Here is an 18,093-nt window from a genome sequence, read left to right as displayed (position 1 = left end):
TGCGGTACGTTATAACGGATCTCACTGTAAATCGTTGTCTTGATGGAAAAATTAAAAAAAAAAAAGGAAAAATAGAATAAAAATTTTTTTATTTTTTTTTTAATTTTCCATCGAGACAACGATCTACAGTGAGATCCGATATAACGAGACGTGATAAAATGCACGCGCACCGAGCGAAACTTCAAAGTCGATTATCTCGAAAACAAAGCCTCGAACGAAAAATTTTTATTCTATATTTTCGACTTCTTTTCTCGCGTAGAATCACCCCCCTTTCGCTTGTACCACCAATTACCAACCACCCTGTATATAATAGTAAGATATGTTCACATTTCTAACTTTAATTATATTATACGATCATAAAGCAGCGTTTACGATTATTTTCTAAGCTGTGTTTATAATAATATTCGTAGTTTACCCCTCAAAGATGTGGATGCAAACACAGTGTACCGTTAGATGCAAGATTTGTCCTCATTTTCTTTTTTATCGATGTTCTGATAAAAATGTTTAATCGCTCAATGGGGCACTTTTTATTTCAAAGTATCTTCTATTTATCGGTTATATTCAAAATGCCCTGACTGCCAATTTTCATTCAATTTTTACAATCGTAAAAAGTTCAAACGCTCCGGTCACCAACGACCAACGTGGCAGTCAAAGTGCCAACGAATCGAATAAGACTATTGTCGATGTTAAGGAATAAAAATGATTGGATGAATTATTGGAAAAGACTTTATTTAGAATGTTACTTTGAATAAATTCGAAAGTTTTGTACAATACGAAGCGATTGATCGACGAAAACAGCCTCCTCTCGGAAAAGGAATCTTTTCCGGAATCAGAACTGAAACGATTACAGCGGTTATATCGATTTTACGTTTACATTCTACGACGACAAGAACCGTGATCATCCTGCCATAAGTAAGATTTTTTCTTTTTTATTTTATTCTATCCGAAACGATTTCATTTTTTTCCATTTGTTTCATGAAAAAATATTTCCTCTGAAAATTGACCAGATTCTCTTTTCTTTGACAGATTCTAATTTTATCAAGACTTCATATTAAGTCTTAGAACTTTCAATTAAGGTAGAAATTTTCTCATCTCTCCTCCTTTTTGCTTCGTAGCACGGTACGCATAAATGTATACATTTTTAATGTTTTACATTAAAAAAAAAAAAAAAAGACGACAGCATCGTTTTTCCTGCAACGCGACGATTACCTTAGAAACTTCGTTGCTTAATATACAACACAACGTCAAGGAATCAAACGCGCTCCTTGGTTAATACTTGTATATGTGTATATTTACAATATGTATTTTATATAGAATATACGTTTACACATGTTTCACGATTATCTTGTAAAGTGTCGACGATCTGTAAGCCTGGAAGGAAGGTTTCTCTCTGCATTTTATCTTGAGGCGTGAACGAAATACGTTTCCATGGAATTATTGTGTCAGAATTATAGCAACCTTTAAATGAAAAAACAGTATCGGATACTACTTTCGGTACTTTCCTACAGTGTATTGTTAACGATGGACAATAATTTAAAACCTTATAAAACAAATATGCCACGTAAAACGGCGAGAATGTAAACAGGAAAAGTTCTTCTAGCTTTTACGTAATATACTCGAAACAAAAATTTCGAAACATTTATATTCTACCTTTCTTTTTTATTCCTCTGCGTTTAAATTCTAAAAATAAGTAGAAATTTTAATTCGAAAAAATATCATCCCAAAGGAGTAAAATTCAAGCGTTGAATACGAAGGTCGAATAAATCTTTCGATTTAAACGTCGCCGATATCGACGTAGCCTATTCGATCGAAAAGAAAATTTAAATTGCGTACGGAATAGGAGAATTTTAATTCTACGATAAATCAAACCGAATGTTAAATCGCAAGCATAAAATCAATACAACACCGAACGACGTATACAAATTTGTGTAATGAGTATTTTAATTACGAAAGTGCACGCCTCGACGGGACGCAAGAGGACAACTTTCTGACGTTTTATAATTTTACATCAAGTCGCTGTTCAATAGCGACGAAACGCTCGAACGGGCTGTATTTACTGTGACATTTAGCGTACGAGACGGGAAAAGCATCTCGATAATTTCGCGGTCGCGTTCGCGACATGCTGGCGCGTCGATTACATCGAGCGCTTCCGCGAGTTTGAAATCTTTCGCGAGCAATTCGGCCGCGATTTCCCTTAAAACTACGGTCTAAATGTCGGAGCGATTGTCATCGGGATAGAATCGTGTAAAGCACTTGAAGAGTCACGGATTTGTATCCAATTAACGCGCGCTTGCTTCGTATATCGTGACATATTTTCGCACGCGGACAAGGTTTCAAAGTTCACAGCAAAACTTTATTCATTTGAACAAATATTTCGCGAATAGTAGAATCTCCTATAATTTTACTTATTCAAATAGAGATTAGGAAAGCTGTAGGTTAATTTTTAATATTTAAAGATATATTTCATTCGATTGCTACGCTACATAGATGACTGTAATAGAGCTTCTTTAATTCTACAACGTCTCGTTCAGTTTCTTTCACAATTTCTCCTTCAGATAATTAAAGTTGATATTCGAATAAACGACAGCGTTAGTTTATTTGATCCAGCGCTAACTAAAATTCCGTTGGAATAAATAAAGTTCTGCCATAAACTCAAAGCGTTCGATAAATTTCGATAACTTGGTAGAAAGTTCGCTGTTATAAAATTTGCCAAGCTAATCACTTACTTATATACGAACGCAGCCGTTCGTTATTCAAAAAGGGAGATTTTTATTTAGAAAATGGAAATGTTACATCGACCGATTTGCACAGTCGTAATTCGCACACGCACTTTGCCCGCATGAAAATGCCGCAGCGAACGAGCGCGTCGCACACCGGTAAAAACGCTTGTTAGCGGTGTCGTAAAATTCTCAGCGCCGTATCGTGATTCTGTTTGCCTTTCTTTATTCCCTGGGAAATTCCCTAGCCATCTGACTCGCGCGTTCGACATCCAAGCAATCTATATTTCCGGTATATTGTTTTCTGCCGAGCTTCCTCGTTTCGTTCTATTTTCAACTATCGCGTCACTTTCGTGTTTGTATTCCACGATATTGCGAACCAACGTTGGCAACGATGATCTCGACTATTCGACTAGAGATAGTTCTTCAAGGTAGGCCCCGTAACAAACAACGCGCGAAGATTTATCTTCCTTGAACTTTAGTTCAAATCTCGTTCGTAAGTTCAAATTTTACTCGCATATTCAATGGCTATCGTTGAATACTCGATCGTTATCTTACGATACACTCGGTCCCCGATGTATTCGGAAATCGATAAGCTTTTAGCTGATTGGACAACGATGTGATAAATCGACCGAACGAGTCACTGGTCGAAGGCGTCACTGGTGCCCGGTCGATCGAACTCCTGCGTGGAGCCAGCCGGTCGATCGGGCACCAGCAGCCATCCTCACGTTCTCACGAACTTGTACACCACACCGAACACCAACACGCTCACGAGAACCAAGACCAGAGCGGTGACCACCTTCGCGAACGCGTTCAACCCGCTTTCCGTGTGCTGCTGCGGTCTCCTGGTTGGCACGCTCTGTTTCGAAGCTAGACCCCGGGCCAGCGCAGGAAATGCCAAGCTCTGGGTAAAGGTTAGCTTGTGCAGCGATTCCGACAGAGAATAAGGACCCACGGAACCACGGGCTGCTGCTCTCAAGAGGGCGTACTCCAGGTCCAGAGCGTCGAACATGCTGTACCTGTTGATTGGAATAGAAATTTTTGATTACGCGATGGAAGATAGTTGGTAGGAGGTTGTCTCAAACGAATTGCTATTATGGTTGCTTTGTAACCGAAGAGACGAAATTAGGGCGAAAAAGGAGAATTCGTTAGCGGTGACATTAACGGGAATATACAGAGTGGGAAAAATACTGAAAAAATATAGAATCAGATTGCGTTATATGTTTCTTTTTATATAAAATTATCGCGCGTAATTTGTTCGTTCAAATATATCTACAATCTGAAAATTTTCCCATTATTTAGTTTATCGCTTGTTACAGAATCTATGTTTCCATTAACTACGATAGACATTGCGATGTATTTAAATAACGACTGGTTCGATATCGCTGTTACAAACAAATATACAAAGCAACGATATCTCAAACGCCGCGGCCTGCGAATGTCAATAGAAATAACTGTGTTTGGTACTTTCGAGGGCTAAGACGTTCAGCTTATTTTAGAATCTAGCCCCAACACGTCATATCTGAAAAATACTCGAACGAAAAAGGCAACGTCAGCCCGTCGAATCGATTCACAGTGTGACTCGGCGAAGGTTTCACCTTTGAAAGTTCCGAGTTCGAGGTAGAAGGGCGCGACGAAATCCCGACGATTTCCACCTCCGTGTGAAAGCAAGCTGTCGGCCAAATCACCCGGATACCACGGCCATGATTAATATCTCTGGATGCATAAATGAAAAGGAGAGCGGTAACCGCACACGTGTTCGTATTTGCATGGTACCAGGGTCGCGCCTTGACACGAGTCAAGATCGACGTCAGACCGTTATCAGCCCGGGGGATTATTTCTAGCCCCGTCCTGCCGGCAATTTCACGGATCGGGAACAGACACGTTCAGGGGTTTTTCTCCTTTTTATAAGCGAGACCGTGACGCGTCTGGAACGCGAACGATCGTTGATATCAACTTATCTTGGGATGCAGATCGCTCGACCAAGGGAACGAGATGGTATTTCGACCAAGTTCGCGAGCTCCGTTATGCGACGATGAGAATTTCTTCTTTATGCAAAAGGTTCGTCATAGTTCGTTTTTATGGCATGTGTCGGACGAATGAAAATTTCTTCGTATTACAGAGAAACTTCGTATTATAGTAGCTCGCGTAAAATTAGGCGAGATTTAAGTCATCGTTTTTCTGCCTTTGAATTTGTTCAATCGTGTTGAGGTGATTCGATGTGTAAACGGAGAAAACTCGTGGATAAATTGTAAGGTAGAAAATATATTTAAATAGAAGTGTAATTATAAGTAAGAATACAATTTGAGCTGGTCCAGATCCGCACGCTAGCTGTGTTACTCTATAAGTGAAAAACCTCGAAGTCAACGTCGCCTGTCTACCGTTTATGGTCTGTCTTCGTCGCAGTCTTTTGTCTACGCGCTGTCGATGGCTTCGATGCTTGAGAAAACTAAAAAGACCAGATGTAGAGTTTTCTTAAAAGTGCTGACCATTTCCACAAATCGATACGAAAGTTCGAATTTTGCGTCCTTTGCTCGTTGTTACGAGAACCGGTTGTATTTAAAAAGTTTTATCTTCTCGAAGATAGATCCATGGGACCTAGAATTGCTTTTCTTTGTTTCAACTATTTTTTTAGAACGTTCGACGTATTCGAATAAACATAATTTTCGTTGAAAAATCGACGAAACAAGCCCTTCGCTTATCGAAAGAAACGAATACTACTATTACCTGCTACTTCGTCTCCTATCTTGCGAATGCATCTGTACATTGGCAGAACTGGGCATCGAACGCAGACTGCTGGTAGTCGAGCTCGATGGACTGGGCGGAAGCGGAGGTTCTTCGTCGATGGACGTTCTGTCTGGCGTCGGTGGACTCTTAATCCCGGAATTATGGTGATTGTGATGCAAATGGTGCAATTGCAGTCGAGCGTGGTCCGGATGGAGTAGACTGGCGCGCCGGGATTGTTGAGGCGTGGTGGCTGGGCTAGTGCTGGCTACACCGCACGGAGACGGCGACGCCTTTTCCGATAATCGTACGAACAAAGTCGTTACAGTTTGGCTATTTCTATGAAATTTGTTTTAGAATGTCGCGAAACTCAGACGCTGAAGCCTATCGATGGTAATTATCGTTATGTCGATTTTTCGGACTCGGTGATCGCTGATGTAGGATTGGTCGGATAACTTGATTTCTATTTTTATGAAATCGTTTACTTTAGTGAGCGTTGCTACTGAATTCTACGTAATTTGATACATCGTGTAACTAGTTGGTATCTTCGAATTCTACGATTCCACGGTGTGATTCGTAGAATTTTACGATTTAGCTTTTGGCCCATTGAATTCTACAGTTTCGTTGTTTATTATTATCACACGTCGCAATTCTGTAGTTAACGCCATCGAATTTTGCAATTTACGCAAACGAATCCGTTGCCGAATCCATATTTTCTAAATCTTTACTCGCAGTAGCGTAATTTTCTGATCGTTATAGTTGAAACTCTTTACAATATTTTATATATTTTTGGAATATAGTATGGAAAATCTATCTCTGCCAAAAACTTTTACACGCAACTGTATGCATTTCATCTGCCAACAATACTAAAATAGAAATTGAAGAATCTGAAAATCATTGGGTAACGCTTGCCTCAGCTGTTTCGATCACGTTACCTGTATGGACTCGATGCCACTGTCGTTGACGTTTTCCTGGACATCCGGAAACACGAATGCCTGTGCCTGTCCGTCGGCCTCGCCCCTCGGTGAGTCGCTCGGCCATACCTGCAGCAATGGAAGTCCGCCACGAGGCTCTGTGCAAACTTCCGCGACGACGTCGTTGCTCTGCTCACCCGTACTGAGGCACAATCGGCCCAGCTCTCTCAGTGGCTTCTGTTTAACGAGACACGGTAACTGTTTGTCCAATATTCACTTTCCCTTTACGATCAGCAACAATTATTAATAGGTTCCAGACTCTGATCGATAAGATTATGCAATTTTTCACATAGATCGCGAGGAACAGCATCGACGGAGTAGTATTTATTATAATTCAATTTATTTCGTGATATATTAGACGATCCTGTAAGTAATACGATTTTTCTGAAAGTTAAGCTCAAAACGACAGAAACTGTGGCTATCGGAGTTTTCAAAAATTCGAATAGAAAACTTCATAGAAAAAGATAGTGAATTATAAAAAATACGAGGAAATTCATCATCGATTGCCAAATGGTAATTGTTCGTTTGTATCCAGCGATACGAAACGACCGCGTTACTTTCAAATCAATTTCTTGTTTATCGAATACGAATTACGTACCTGCGATTATGGAAAATTAAAAAGTGACGCGATCTTAGAAAAAATTTAGCGAAATTTAGAAAAATTCGACCGAGTAATAAAGTCGATAATTTCTGTAGAATATAATACCAAGATTATTTAAGTATTTCTTTGCTCGTTTAATGTTAGCAGTTGGAAGATCAGAATCTCAAGCGTTTCACGTGCGTGTACGAATCTGCTCAGTATCTGACGTAATCATGCTCAAGCTCCGATAACGCTATTCCCAGATACTATTCCAGTCGTGCACACAACCGCGTTATGCACGTTGCATTTACATCACGCGGGTGCTGTCACTGGTTCGAATTGATTTTGCACGATACAGTCTATGCAAAGACGTTTCCGGAAATTTCACCGAAGACACCATATGCTCTCATTGTGTCGATCGTTAGATTACATTTGCTCGTCGCGTTGCAAACGAATCGATGATTATCGAATAACCATAAAGATTAGTTCTCCACTCTAGCTTTCACTGTTGCCACTTTCGTATAGCAATAACGATGTTCATTAGTTGCTAAGGTGTTATAAATCTTTAATAATCTTTGTTTAATAATCTTTGCTTCGCATTTACGTTTTCCTCTTTCAGAGACTAAAACTCGTACTCTTTACGTTTTATATCCTCTGTCCTGATTATCTCGCTAAACGTCTTGGATTTTTGACAAAATTTCAAATTGAAATAGGGCAATGTGGCAATCAAGTATGAATGCGCGAGTAATTTGAGCATGTTCCAGACAGTTTCTAGGAATAATCTTTCAAATAACTATGTCATCCCATTCTTAAACATACGTAGCTTTTTCAAAACATTATACACGTATTTGGTCAAAGTAATTTAAAACGAAAGAAAAAACAGTTTCATTGCAAAATTTACAATAATATCGCAATCGAAACAATGCGAAAATTGCATCAAAATTCCAGTTGAGAAGATTACGGCCAATAAAAGATTGAATTTGCCTCGAAAAATGCTGGATATTGGATTTATTACTTTGTTTGTACACACGAACGAACGATCGATGAAGTTTTCATCTCTACGGAAGTTGCTGCTCACAGAACTAAAGCTCGATTCGGCTTATCGGTTTACAAAAGGAGAGGCTTCGTGTTATTTCCATTGTCCGTTCATCGAAAGCGTTCCAATTCGATCGCCAGCCTACGTCGCCTCGTTTTTCATGGCCGTTTTGGAAACGTGAAAATTCGATCGACGCACCTGCTAATTATTCACCGACGCATCATCTATCGACGAGCTTGTTACTACAGGTCAGAAAGAGCCAGGTGATATAATATCAGAAAATATCAAGCGACAAGATGTTAGAGATATGGAAATACAGGAGACTTGGCGATCGAACGCCGAGAACGGAGTTCCACGAGAGGCTCGCGTAGATTCCAGCGATATTTGGCCTGTTTCATCGGTCATCGCCAACGATCATCGCGTTTGATACGTTTACCGACTATTCGCAAGGCAGAGGCACGTGCATAAGTAAAGGTGTTATCGTAATATATCGCGTGTTTCCAAATCGAGAAGTAAAATTGGTGAAAAAGAAGAGAAACTTTGGTAAAAGGAATTAGACGTTTTTCCGTAAATTTTTCAGCAAGTGAGAAGCGATACAACTTCTCGCAAATAATAAATAGTAAACTGAAAGAGACACGTGTACGAATAATTGATAGATAACAGAGATGTTTGGCCACCGAAAAGTGTTGTACAAACCGTACGAGAGGCTTTACGAATCGATAAACTTGATTAAGAATCGAAGAAGCGTTCGTTCCGTGTTTCCGATCGTCTCGAGAGAACTCGAAGGTGGATCGTAGCAACGTTAAACAACCTTCGAGGCTTCTCGCAGCCGAGAATAACGTCGAACCGAATGGAGAAGGATATTTCTCGTTTATTTTCCCTGCAAAGTACGTTCTCGCGATCTTCATTTCACCTATAAATTACAATTACCCGGATGGCTAATTAAATTAACCAGACACCTTTATTAAAACTATCTCCAGGAAGAAGAGAAATTGCAATTACTTAATTCAAACACAATAGAGAAATCGAAGATTTCACGCGTGTATGAGCGGAGGAAACTGGTTCTTTAATCTAACTCGATACCCGATACGGTATATCGGTCTGTGTGGTTCGTGCGTGGCTAAGAATATCAAAGTTTAATTGACGATATCGTTATTAATAATCCATAATTGCATGTGACGCGAACAGAGAAATCTTTTCGAGAATTTTCCTGAACCACGAAACTCGAGCATAAGTTGGAAAGTCTTCGACCGGGTATAGCTTGTCTTGCTGCGATATACTCGATCGGATTTTTATTAAGGCCTGTTTACAACTGCCACGATGAAGGCCTCGCTAACACGCACGTATCTTTGTAACACGATGACGTAGGAAGCTTTCGGCCGAGAATTCTTCGCTAGATAATATTTATCGCGGTGTAACAATAAAAGTGCAAAGTTCAAAGCAGCGGCCTCGTGTTCTTAGGGCACAATCCGATTCTCGCCCTTTGAACGTCATTTTCATTATTCACTTTTGCGTCATTTTCACGACCTTGGCAGTAGCGGATATCGTCATAGCGAGAAACTGCCAAGCAATTCGATTTCGAAAATCGAAAAACCTTCGACGTTTCAGGGAAAATTATCGGTTCTACTTTGATGGTTATTTTCTTATTGTTTTAGTATTGGTTTAATTTTCTGTCCTCTGATATTCCTCGTTTCTTGCTCCTCGATATCGCCAACGTAAAAGCGGATCCTTTACCGTTTCGGGAAACATTATTTACCTATCGATCACATTTCGATAATCGAATGCGCGCTTATTAAGAACATCTTTAAAATAAGCTTGCGTTACTGAAAGTTTCTTATTCGATAAAAGATTGATAAAAGGAGAGCAAAAGTTTCCTATCGATGTTAGAATCGTTATCAACGATCCAAGTACGAAACCTGTATGAAAGTAATTAAAACGAAAAATATTCTATGGAAAAGTATATTTTCGTAGCACTAAACCTTAACTAGCGGATAACTCGTTTGTAAGGGAAACCTGAATTTTTTTACTCTTGTCATCGTAAAAAAAATCAAACGAATAAATTTGGAAAATAATAAATTTGTATAAATATTCACTGTTTGATAATACTGTTTCTCCATATTTCAGAATACATACATTGTGCAGTCATTCTACGAGTTCGCTGGACGATGAGAGCGATTCACGACGCCGCGACGCGACGACCGATTCTGAGCAGCGACATTTAATGGGATTATAACGTAAATTTATCGGTTCATTTTTATCCTGTTCAGCGTTTTTTTCCACAGGCGTATAATTAGTCCGACCTCGTGTAAAAAAAGCCGCTTGGTCCGACAAGCGATGCGAATGCAGATCGATAGAACGCAATCAGGAAGCTAATGAAGCTGGACGCTTCTTTTACAGCTTTTCCCATTCCACGGAAGGCAACGTGGACGTGTAAGAAAGAAACAAAAGAGGAGATAAAGAAACATGAAAGGGGCTGGAAAAAAAACGAACTACCTGTTCCGGAAGAGAACGTTACGATAAAAGTTTCAGATTCGTCCTGCGAGTTCGTAAAGGATTGTCTGCTAAATTTTCAGCTCGGAATGTAAGAACCATAAAAAATGGTACGGTGATCATCGAATGTATTTGGATATAAAACACGAGAACGCGATATAAACAAAAGATTCATCGAGCGACTTCCCCGGAATTGTATCGCATCTCAAATTTACAAAACCACTACAAACTTTTTAATTCCTGTATCGATCCTTAGAAGAAATTCCTTCGACGGTCTACGTCAACTATTACGTTCTATACGATAGCAGCGACTATTCTGATTTTCTACTTTCAAGAGGATGCCCTATAATTTCACTTTACAAAATTAACCACGTTCTAAGAAGATTTATAAAACTTTTCCATGGCAAATGTTCAAATATTTTCGCGAATCACTATGCTCGTCTAAGAACGATAGCTATGAAATTGACTACGTCTATTGGATCCTTTCGAAGCCTATGAGGTCTCTTAAGGAATTTATTTATAATTTTGTCAATGACACGAAGTTTTCGAGTTTGGCTTATATCGGACGAGGAATATTTAGCAGCTGTCGATTGTTATCCTATAGAAGAGTTTTTAGTGCAAACATTTGCTGAATAACGAGAACGTATTTAGAGGTAGAACCGGGAAACGAGTTTCTTTGTATTGTTCTGTGTGCAGTGGTTGAAACCGGTTTCATGAAAAATTTCGTGGCATTTTTAGCGTACAAGCCGGATTTGCGGCCAGCACAGCGACAGAATTTGAATGAAACAACAATCTGGCTGCGATCCAAATCCTTTTTGCGTAAAATATAACACGATGCAGAATGTCCAAACACCCGACGCGACGCTAGTATGAAAAGAGATGAAATATGCATTCTTTTCTGCTCGTATATTTTTTTTACGTGTTTCTAACGAACAGAGAATTTTCTTCACGTACAGTATGTTATAGCCACTTACGTACCGTCATCTACAGTGATTCATGAAAGTGTTTGAACCCACACAAAAACTTTTTACGAATGTGATGCGCGTGTTAGGTATAAATAAATATATATTCTACAATTACGACTACCTCTTTCCATTGTCATTATTTCTTAACATGTTAACAGAAAAAGATGGAGAAGATAAAGAAAGAAATATTATTATTATTAACAGTATATACGAAGAGAAGAATTCGTTGGCGCATAAATATCATTTAGTCGGACATCTCGGTCGAGCTGAAAAATTCCAACGAATCCTCATTAGTAACGACCGATTTCTATGTTTCATACCGTACAGTGCCACTGTATTTTATCAAAAATCATTCGAATCTCTAAAAATGCATCGTTTTAAATCTATACGTTTCGATATGAAACATTACGAATTAACCGCTGGAACAGTCTGGTTTTAGCGTTAAAAAATGTAGATGTGAAGTCGTTTGGCAAAGTGCTTCGTTGAATTTTAAATAGACAGTATCTTGGGTAAAACTCGCCTGGATTTTTAAATATGTTACTCGGTTACAAACTCGTTCGACGAGTCTCGCGATCGACTAAACAATACAAAACGAATAAAACGCCCCATCATGCTCGAACAATTCTTCTTTCGCTTACAAAGCGAAGGCCCAATTTTATAATGGCAATTCATATTGCAATTACAATGCGGCTACATTTGCAGTGCATTCATTCGTACTCCCCTTTCGTTTATCGATTTCGTGTTTCGTACGCTGCCGGTATCAATTTAAACCGAATATTTGTTACGATATTAAAGGTACTCGTATAAAGGTAAATAACAAATTTTTGTATCCCGAAAAATACTATTTTGTACTATTCGTATTTCAGTTATAATTGGACCGCGCGTGTTTATGCGTTTATAAAAAATCCAAAGATGCAAAAATGCAGAGAATGCGCACAATATTGAAAAATTTGTCAAAAACGCAACGTTGATTTATGATCGAAACGTTTCTTTGAAAAATTCAATTAATCAACTACATTCTCTATTTATTAAAGTCGTCGACTTCTACCTACAACTGCCCCCTGCCTTTGTCTTAAACTAATTACCGTTTTCAACGCTCTACCGGCTCTTAAAGAAATGTTCTCTTAATTAGTAAATTATCTCGAGCAGTTAGCAGCGAAGGAGCGATTCAAATGCTCAGCTGTTAGCGACAACTCGCGCAGTCCATTAAGAATTTCTCGGAGGCAGGTAACCAGGGGTTGAAAGGCGAAGCCATAATCGCGGCCAATGATTTGCAGAGCGAGTCCTACGGACACACGACAACGTTCGTGACCGTGACTGAAAGATCTTGCCTTGTTCGGCCTTGACATGGCACGGTCGATGAGGGAAAGGTAAAAAGCGGGTTGCTTTTTCTCGCACAGTGCCTCTCCATGCGTGTACACAGTAACACCCTTTCGTTTAATCTTTAACCGTTGGCTAAAGAACATGCACGTTTGCTTTCGTCGAATATATCCCACTGGAATCATTTTTTTCTTCTTATTATCAACAGTAAATAGAAGAAAATGAAATTTCCATAGTTTAACGATTAAAACCGTTGCTACTCGATTACTAATTTTGACGCGAAACTGTCGGCAAACTTTATCATCAAACGGATTGATGTGACGTTAGTGGAAAAGTTAAGGGTTACCTGATGTAAATTAATCGAAACCTTTGCCCTTTGAATCGGGGACGAGAAGGTTGTCGAGTGGTTTCGATTTCAAAACTGGTTTCTCGGTACGAGGGCAAGATATCATCGCAATTAGAATTTGCTGGTAACCGATTTACCTAATTTTTATTTCAAATGCAATAGTTTCTCGTTCATTCTTCCCGTCGATAAAAATGAATAAATAGCTGAATGAGCGATCGAAAAGATAAAAAAGCGAGTAATATATATACAGGGTGGTTGGTAACTGGTGGTACAAGCGGAAAGGGGGTGATTCTACGCGAAAAAAGAAGTCGAAAATATAGAATAACAATTTTTCGTTCGAGGCTTTGTTTTCGAGAAAATCGACTTTGAATTTTCGCTCGGTACGCGTGCACTTTATCTCATCTCGTTATAAGGGATCTCACTGTAGATGGTTGTCTCGGTGGAAAAATTAAAAAAGAAAAAATTAAAAAAAATGTTCACCCCCTTTCAGAATCACCCCCTTTCCGCTTGTACCACCAGTTACCAACCACCCTGTATAACAATACGTATACAGATATATTTTTCTTTTCGCGATAATTCTAAAAGTATCTGATAATAGACGACAGGGTCGTTGACGAAAATACCACGGAAAAAATTAATTAAAGTTATCATTACATACAACCCTGCATCAACGGCTGGAAGGTTTTGAAAAGAAAGGCGAAACATCGACGCTATTTCGCTCGTTTGTCGTCGAAAATGGCGAAGGGTCTCATTATGCCACAACGAACTAGTGTTCCTTTCATTCGAAATCTGTGCAACATTGACCGAGAATTGAAGGGAAGCCAAGGGAACCGATCGAAGGACGTCGTTATCGAAGACACTTGCCCGTTTCACCGTAATTTTTACACAGCCAGCTTTATCCAGGATATCGAGACCCTGGAAATTCATTCCTTTCGTCGCCGTTACTTGTTAGCACGTTTGTTTCGGAAATTAGACGAGTTTCTCGATATGAATCGAGGCAATGAGAGTGGAAATTCCGGGAGCTTTCTTTACAAGCTTCCTCGCTATTGAAAAGGTACGATTATATTTTTTGTTCCTTGAGAATAAGAAATTTCTAAAAATAAATATTACGTAAGATGCGAGATCCGCGAGAAGCAGGAGATTTTGTTATTTAAAGAGACGACTAGCGAATTCGAATAAATATGAAAATTTGTATAACCGATTTATTCTTTCAAAATTTGAAATTCGAATGGTTAAGTGCGTTTGAACAAATTTGAAAATTGAAATAATTTGAAATTGAAATTTGAATAAATTTGAAAATTTGAAAGGATGCAAAAATGGAAATTATCAACTTCTTTATCGAAAAGCGTAGTTGAATCAGTTAAAAAATTGGAATTATCTACTTCTTTTGCAAGAATTTTGAATTTGAAGGGTTAAGAGGAAAGTAACCGAGTGCTTTTAATAAATATCCTCGAAAAGAATATTTAGAAAATAACTTTGCAGACCTGGTCGAGAGGCGTCTCATGGTTCAACGGAAGATAATTCACCCTAACCCTGCAGGATAATGAGATTACAATCGAGGGTGGAAAACGAGCAACGATACTAAACGACAAACTCGAACAAACTTCTGAACTTTCTCCGCGAACTCGACGGAGGGGAACTTGTCTCAAACACGAGACAGCTCGTATCAAGCTAACCCTAAATAATTAACAATTTAATTCAAACCGCTCTAATGTCCCGAGCACTTCGTAATTTATATATTATCTACCACGAAATCGCGTTAAAAAGTAACAAAAAATATGCAAACTGAATCATAGCGTTGTACCGATGAAATTTAAATAAATTTCATCGCTATATTCATCTCGCCTAAACCACCACGATCGTATTATTATAACATTGAAATTCCCGAAGTTTTAATAAAATATCGCAACACAAAACCTTCCCTCGAAAAATTCCCAATGCTGATTACCAATATTCACAGACACACGTTTCAACTATAAAAGAAATAAAATTTTAGGATACTCAAACATCCACCCTAGCGACGATAAAATATTTATTATAAAACTGTACTTGAAACTCTCGAAAAATTCCTATCTTTATGTGATTTTATCCATACACGCGCATCGCAATCACGGAAACAAAATATTGTAAAATAACAGAACTTTCAAGCCAGTGGTAATCAAATATTCGGTTATAAATCTCGAGGCACTCGTGGCAACTTTTAATCCTATGTATTTCCACGCACGTAGCTCAACTACGAAGGAAAGAATATTACAAAATACCAAAGCTTCCACCTTAGCAACCATAACATATTATAAAACCGCACTTGAAGCTTCCGAAAATTTACGTGTAATTGCTTATAATCCTACTCGTAATTACAAGAAAAAAAAAATTACAAAACAACAAAACTTGCAACCCCCGGTAATAATAAAATACTTCGATATAAATCTCGAAGCACTCGCGAAATCCTCGATCCTATTTATCCCTATTCACCCGCGCACCTCAATTAGCAACGAAAGAAAATTGGAAAATACGAAAACCTCCACCCGAGATATTATGAAACAAACTTCGAACGCCTGGAAACATTCCCTCCACCCCTATGCACCTGAACTTCGTGCAAAAGAAGCCCGTAGAAACAGCGATCGGAGAAGCTCGGGTCACGAGGAGTCTCGGACGAACGTGGAACATAGGCCACCCACCTGCATGCTTCCGAGGGCGGGCTCATGGCCAAGAGTTTCGGCACGATCATCAGCGTCGTGCCTGCTGTCGACGTCCAGGATATAAGCTCCTCGGTCGGTCTCCTCGGGGTTCGAACTGCGACTGGTTCCGCTCGTCAGGACAGCCGAGACAGCAGCGTGCTCAGGGGGAGGGGGTTGCCTCGGTCCGGTAGCTCGGCGCCGGTGGGGATGGACGGCCGTGTTTCGCCGTGCTTCGGGGCGAGAAAGAGCTAGAGAGAGGCGAAAAGGGTCCAGCATCGCCAGTTCTTCGCCAAGAGTTTGATTTATCCCTGCTGTTACGCGACGAGACTTATCGTTAAAGTCGATCCGACGCTTGTTGCTGCTTGAATTATCGTTAGTGGATAGACGTGAGTGGCTAATAGGACGTGGCTAGGGATAGGGCTTGATAGAACGGTGGAATGTTCGAGCAGCACTGGGCAAACGAAGAGTAAGCAGTGGATTCTTTAGCAGTCATTATTTTCGGCTAGCTCGACCCGCGAGGCAAAAATTGAGCTATCGGGGTTGTTGCACAATAGGAGGAGGGTTGGGTGGGTGGCGATTGAAACTTCCGATTCAGGTGGAGATGCTTGTTTACGCCATGAAATGATTAATCGACTGCGGATGTTTATGCATTTCTGAAATTTAACGCGGGCAATGCGTGCAATGTATCGCGATAAAATGTTACAAATATTCAGAGTAAAGTGGTCGTAGTAATATTCAATAATAATGGATGAAACATGCTCCATGAAAATATGGAACGATATAAATATTTCAAGCCTAGTTAAAGGTCGTTATTACATTTCCTATAGCCTTCGATCAAATTTATTTCCCTATCTGAGAAAAGGATTAGATTCTTCGAACGTTAGGAAGTTACAGATGACAATACTCTATTGAATGCATCCAAAGTTTCTGCATTATTATCAAAGAAGAATATGAAACGATCATCCAAGCGATTGAACAGATCGATCGTCTCTAACCTGTTCCTATCGCTAATTCCAGCAAAGTTACTTAAATGCTAAGACGAAGATAATAGAGCAGGCGAAGGAAGCAATTCGTCGGTCGAAGACGGAAGCACGCAAAGCTTGGAAGTCGATTCACGGAGGAAACACAACAGATTCGAGGAAGGACGCTCTCAAGGTTGGCGGATTGAGAATATGGGAAAAGGCTGGTGGATGCAGAATTTCTCGAGTGCTTGGATTCGCCTTTCCCGATAACGATGGCTGCAAAGGAGATCCAAAGGGAGCTTGCCGGACGAACGAAGCTGGTTTCTCCTTATTAACGAAGGAATTCTTGCGATCTAGTTCAGAAATCGAAATTGTTCGAAGCCTGAAATTACGCAATTAAATAGGGAAGAACAAGAAGAAAGTTTGACGAAAGGTTGAAATTACAAATTAAACTCGTGCAACAACAAAGGGAGGACGCACTCGATGGGAAAAAAGCTCGAATCGACAAACCGGTCGAACGTGGCTATGACACGAAACCTCCGATCGAACGTCCTTTAAAGCTCCACGAAAAATGAAGCCATCGAAAGAACGAGAACTAAAAAAACAGAGCTACAGCGCAGAAGGAAAAAGAAGATCGCACGAGCCGGAAAAATCTGTCAAACGCACGAACCACCCCATCGACTCTCCTGGCATTCGATAGAGCGCTAAAAAATCAGTCTCCGATAAGGCTACTCTCCATCTGAAACCACGGGCAACAAAACCGAAAATCCAAACAGATGTCCGGGTTTTGTTACACAACGAAATAGAAATAAGAGCCAGCACCGCCGACAAGAAACGACAAAACGAACCGTTGTGAATCAACTAGGCGGTATATCGGAGGGAGCACGACGATGGATCGTGGCAACACGCGACACAAAAGAGGTTGATGGACGAGAGAAAGGCGTTTGAAGAGAAAGTGACAAGGATAAAGAATGGAAATGCGACGTTTCGAAGATCGTGAGGAGCGAGATGCGACGAGAGATTCAGGATATTCGTCGAAGAAACCGAACAGAGAGAAAAGCGGTTGCGATGGAAGAGGGCGAGGACGTGACGCCGGCGCGAGAGGAACCCCGTAGGTCAAGGTCGTGGCAGGTGGCGTCGAGCCCCGTGGTACGCCCCTGACACCCCACTCGACCGCCAGAAAGCTTCATGCAGGACGATCTTTGCCTCTCTCGAGATCGATATGCCCAACCCGTTCAGGCTAGGCTGTGTGTGCAGGCAAAACTAGCTGTTTTCTTCTTGACGAATTTGCGCCGGATCGT

At 40.0% G+C, this 18,093-nt stretch overlaps 1 protein-coding gene across 1 annotated transcript; it reads right to left on the bottom strand.

The window, feature by feature from the left end:
• Positions 1–2,616: 2,616 nt before the first annotated feature.
• LOC117236326 lies at positions 2,617–15,988 on the bottom strand. The gene is made up of 4 exons (XM_033499165.1): positions 15,831–15,988; positions 6,377–6,592; positions 5,445–5,734; positions 2,617–3,736 (listed from the first exon to the last, which is right to left on the bottom strand). The coding sequence occupies exons 1-4, from the start codon at positions 15,834–15,836 to the stop codon at positions 3,442–3,444; spliced, it is 807 nt and encodes a 268-aa protein (XP_033355056.1). The 5' UTR covers positions 15,837–15,988; the 3' UTR covers positions 2,617–3,441.
• Between the last annotated feature and the right edge of the window lie 2,105 nt (positions 15,989–18,093).

The sequence above is a fragment of the Bombus vosnesenskii genome, unplaced genomic scaffold (genome assembly GCF_011952255.1).
Source record: "Bombus vosnesenskii isolate JDL3184/JDL3185 unplaced genomic scaffold, Bvos_JDL3184-5_v1.1 scf7180000013348, whole genome shotgun sequence".
NCBI classification, from domain to species: Eukaryota; Metazoa; Arthropoda; class Insecta; order Hymenoptera; family Apidae; genus Bombus; species Bombus vosnesenskii.
The sequence above is the reverse complement of the archived record's forward strand: the minus strand, read 5'-3'. Positions and strand labels throughout refer to the sequence as shown.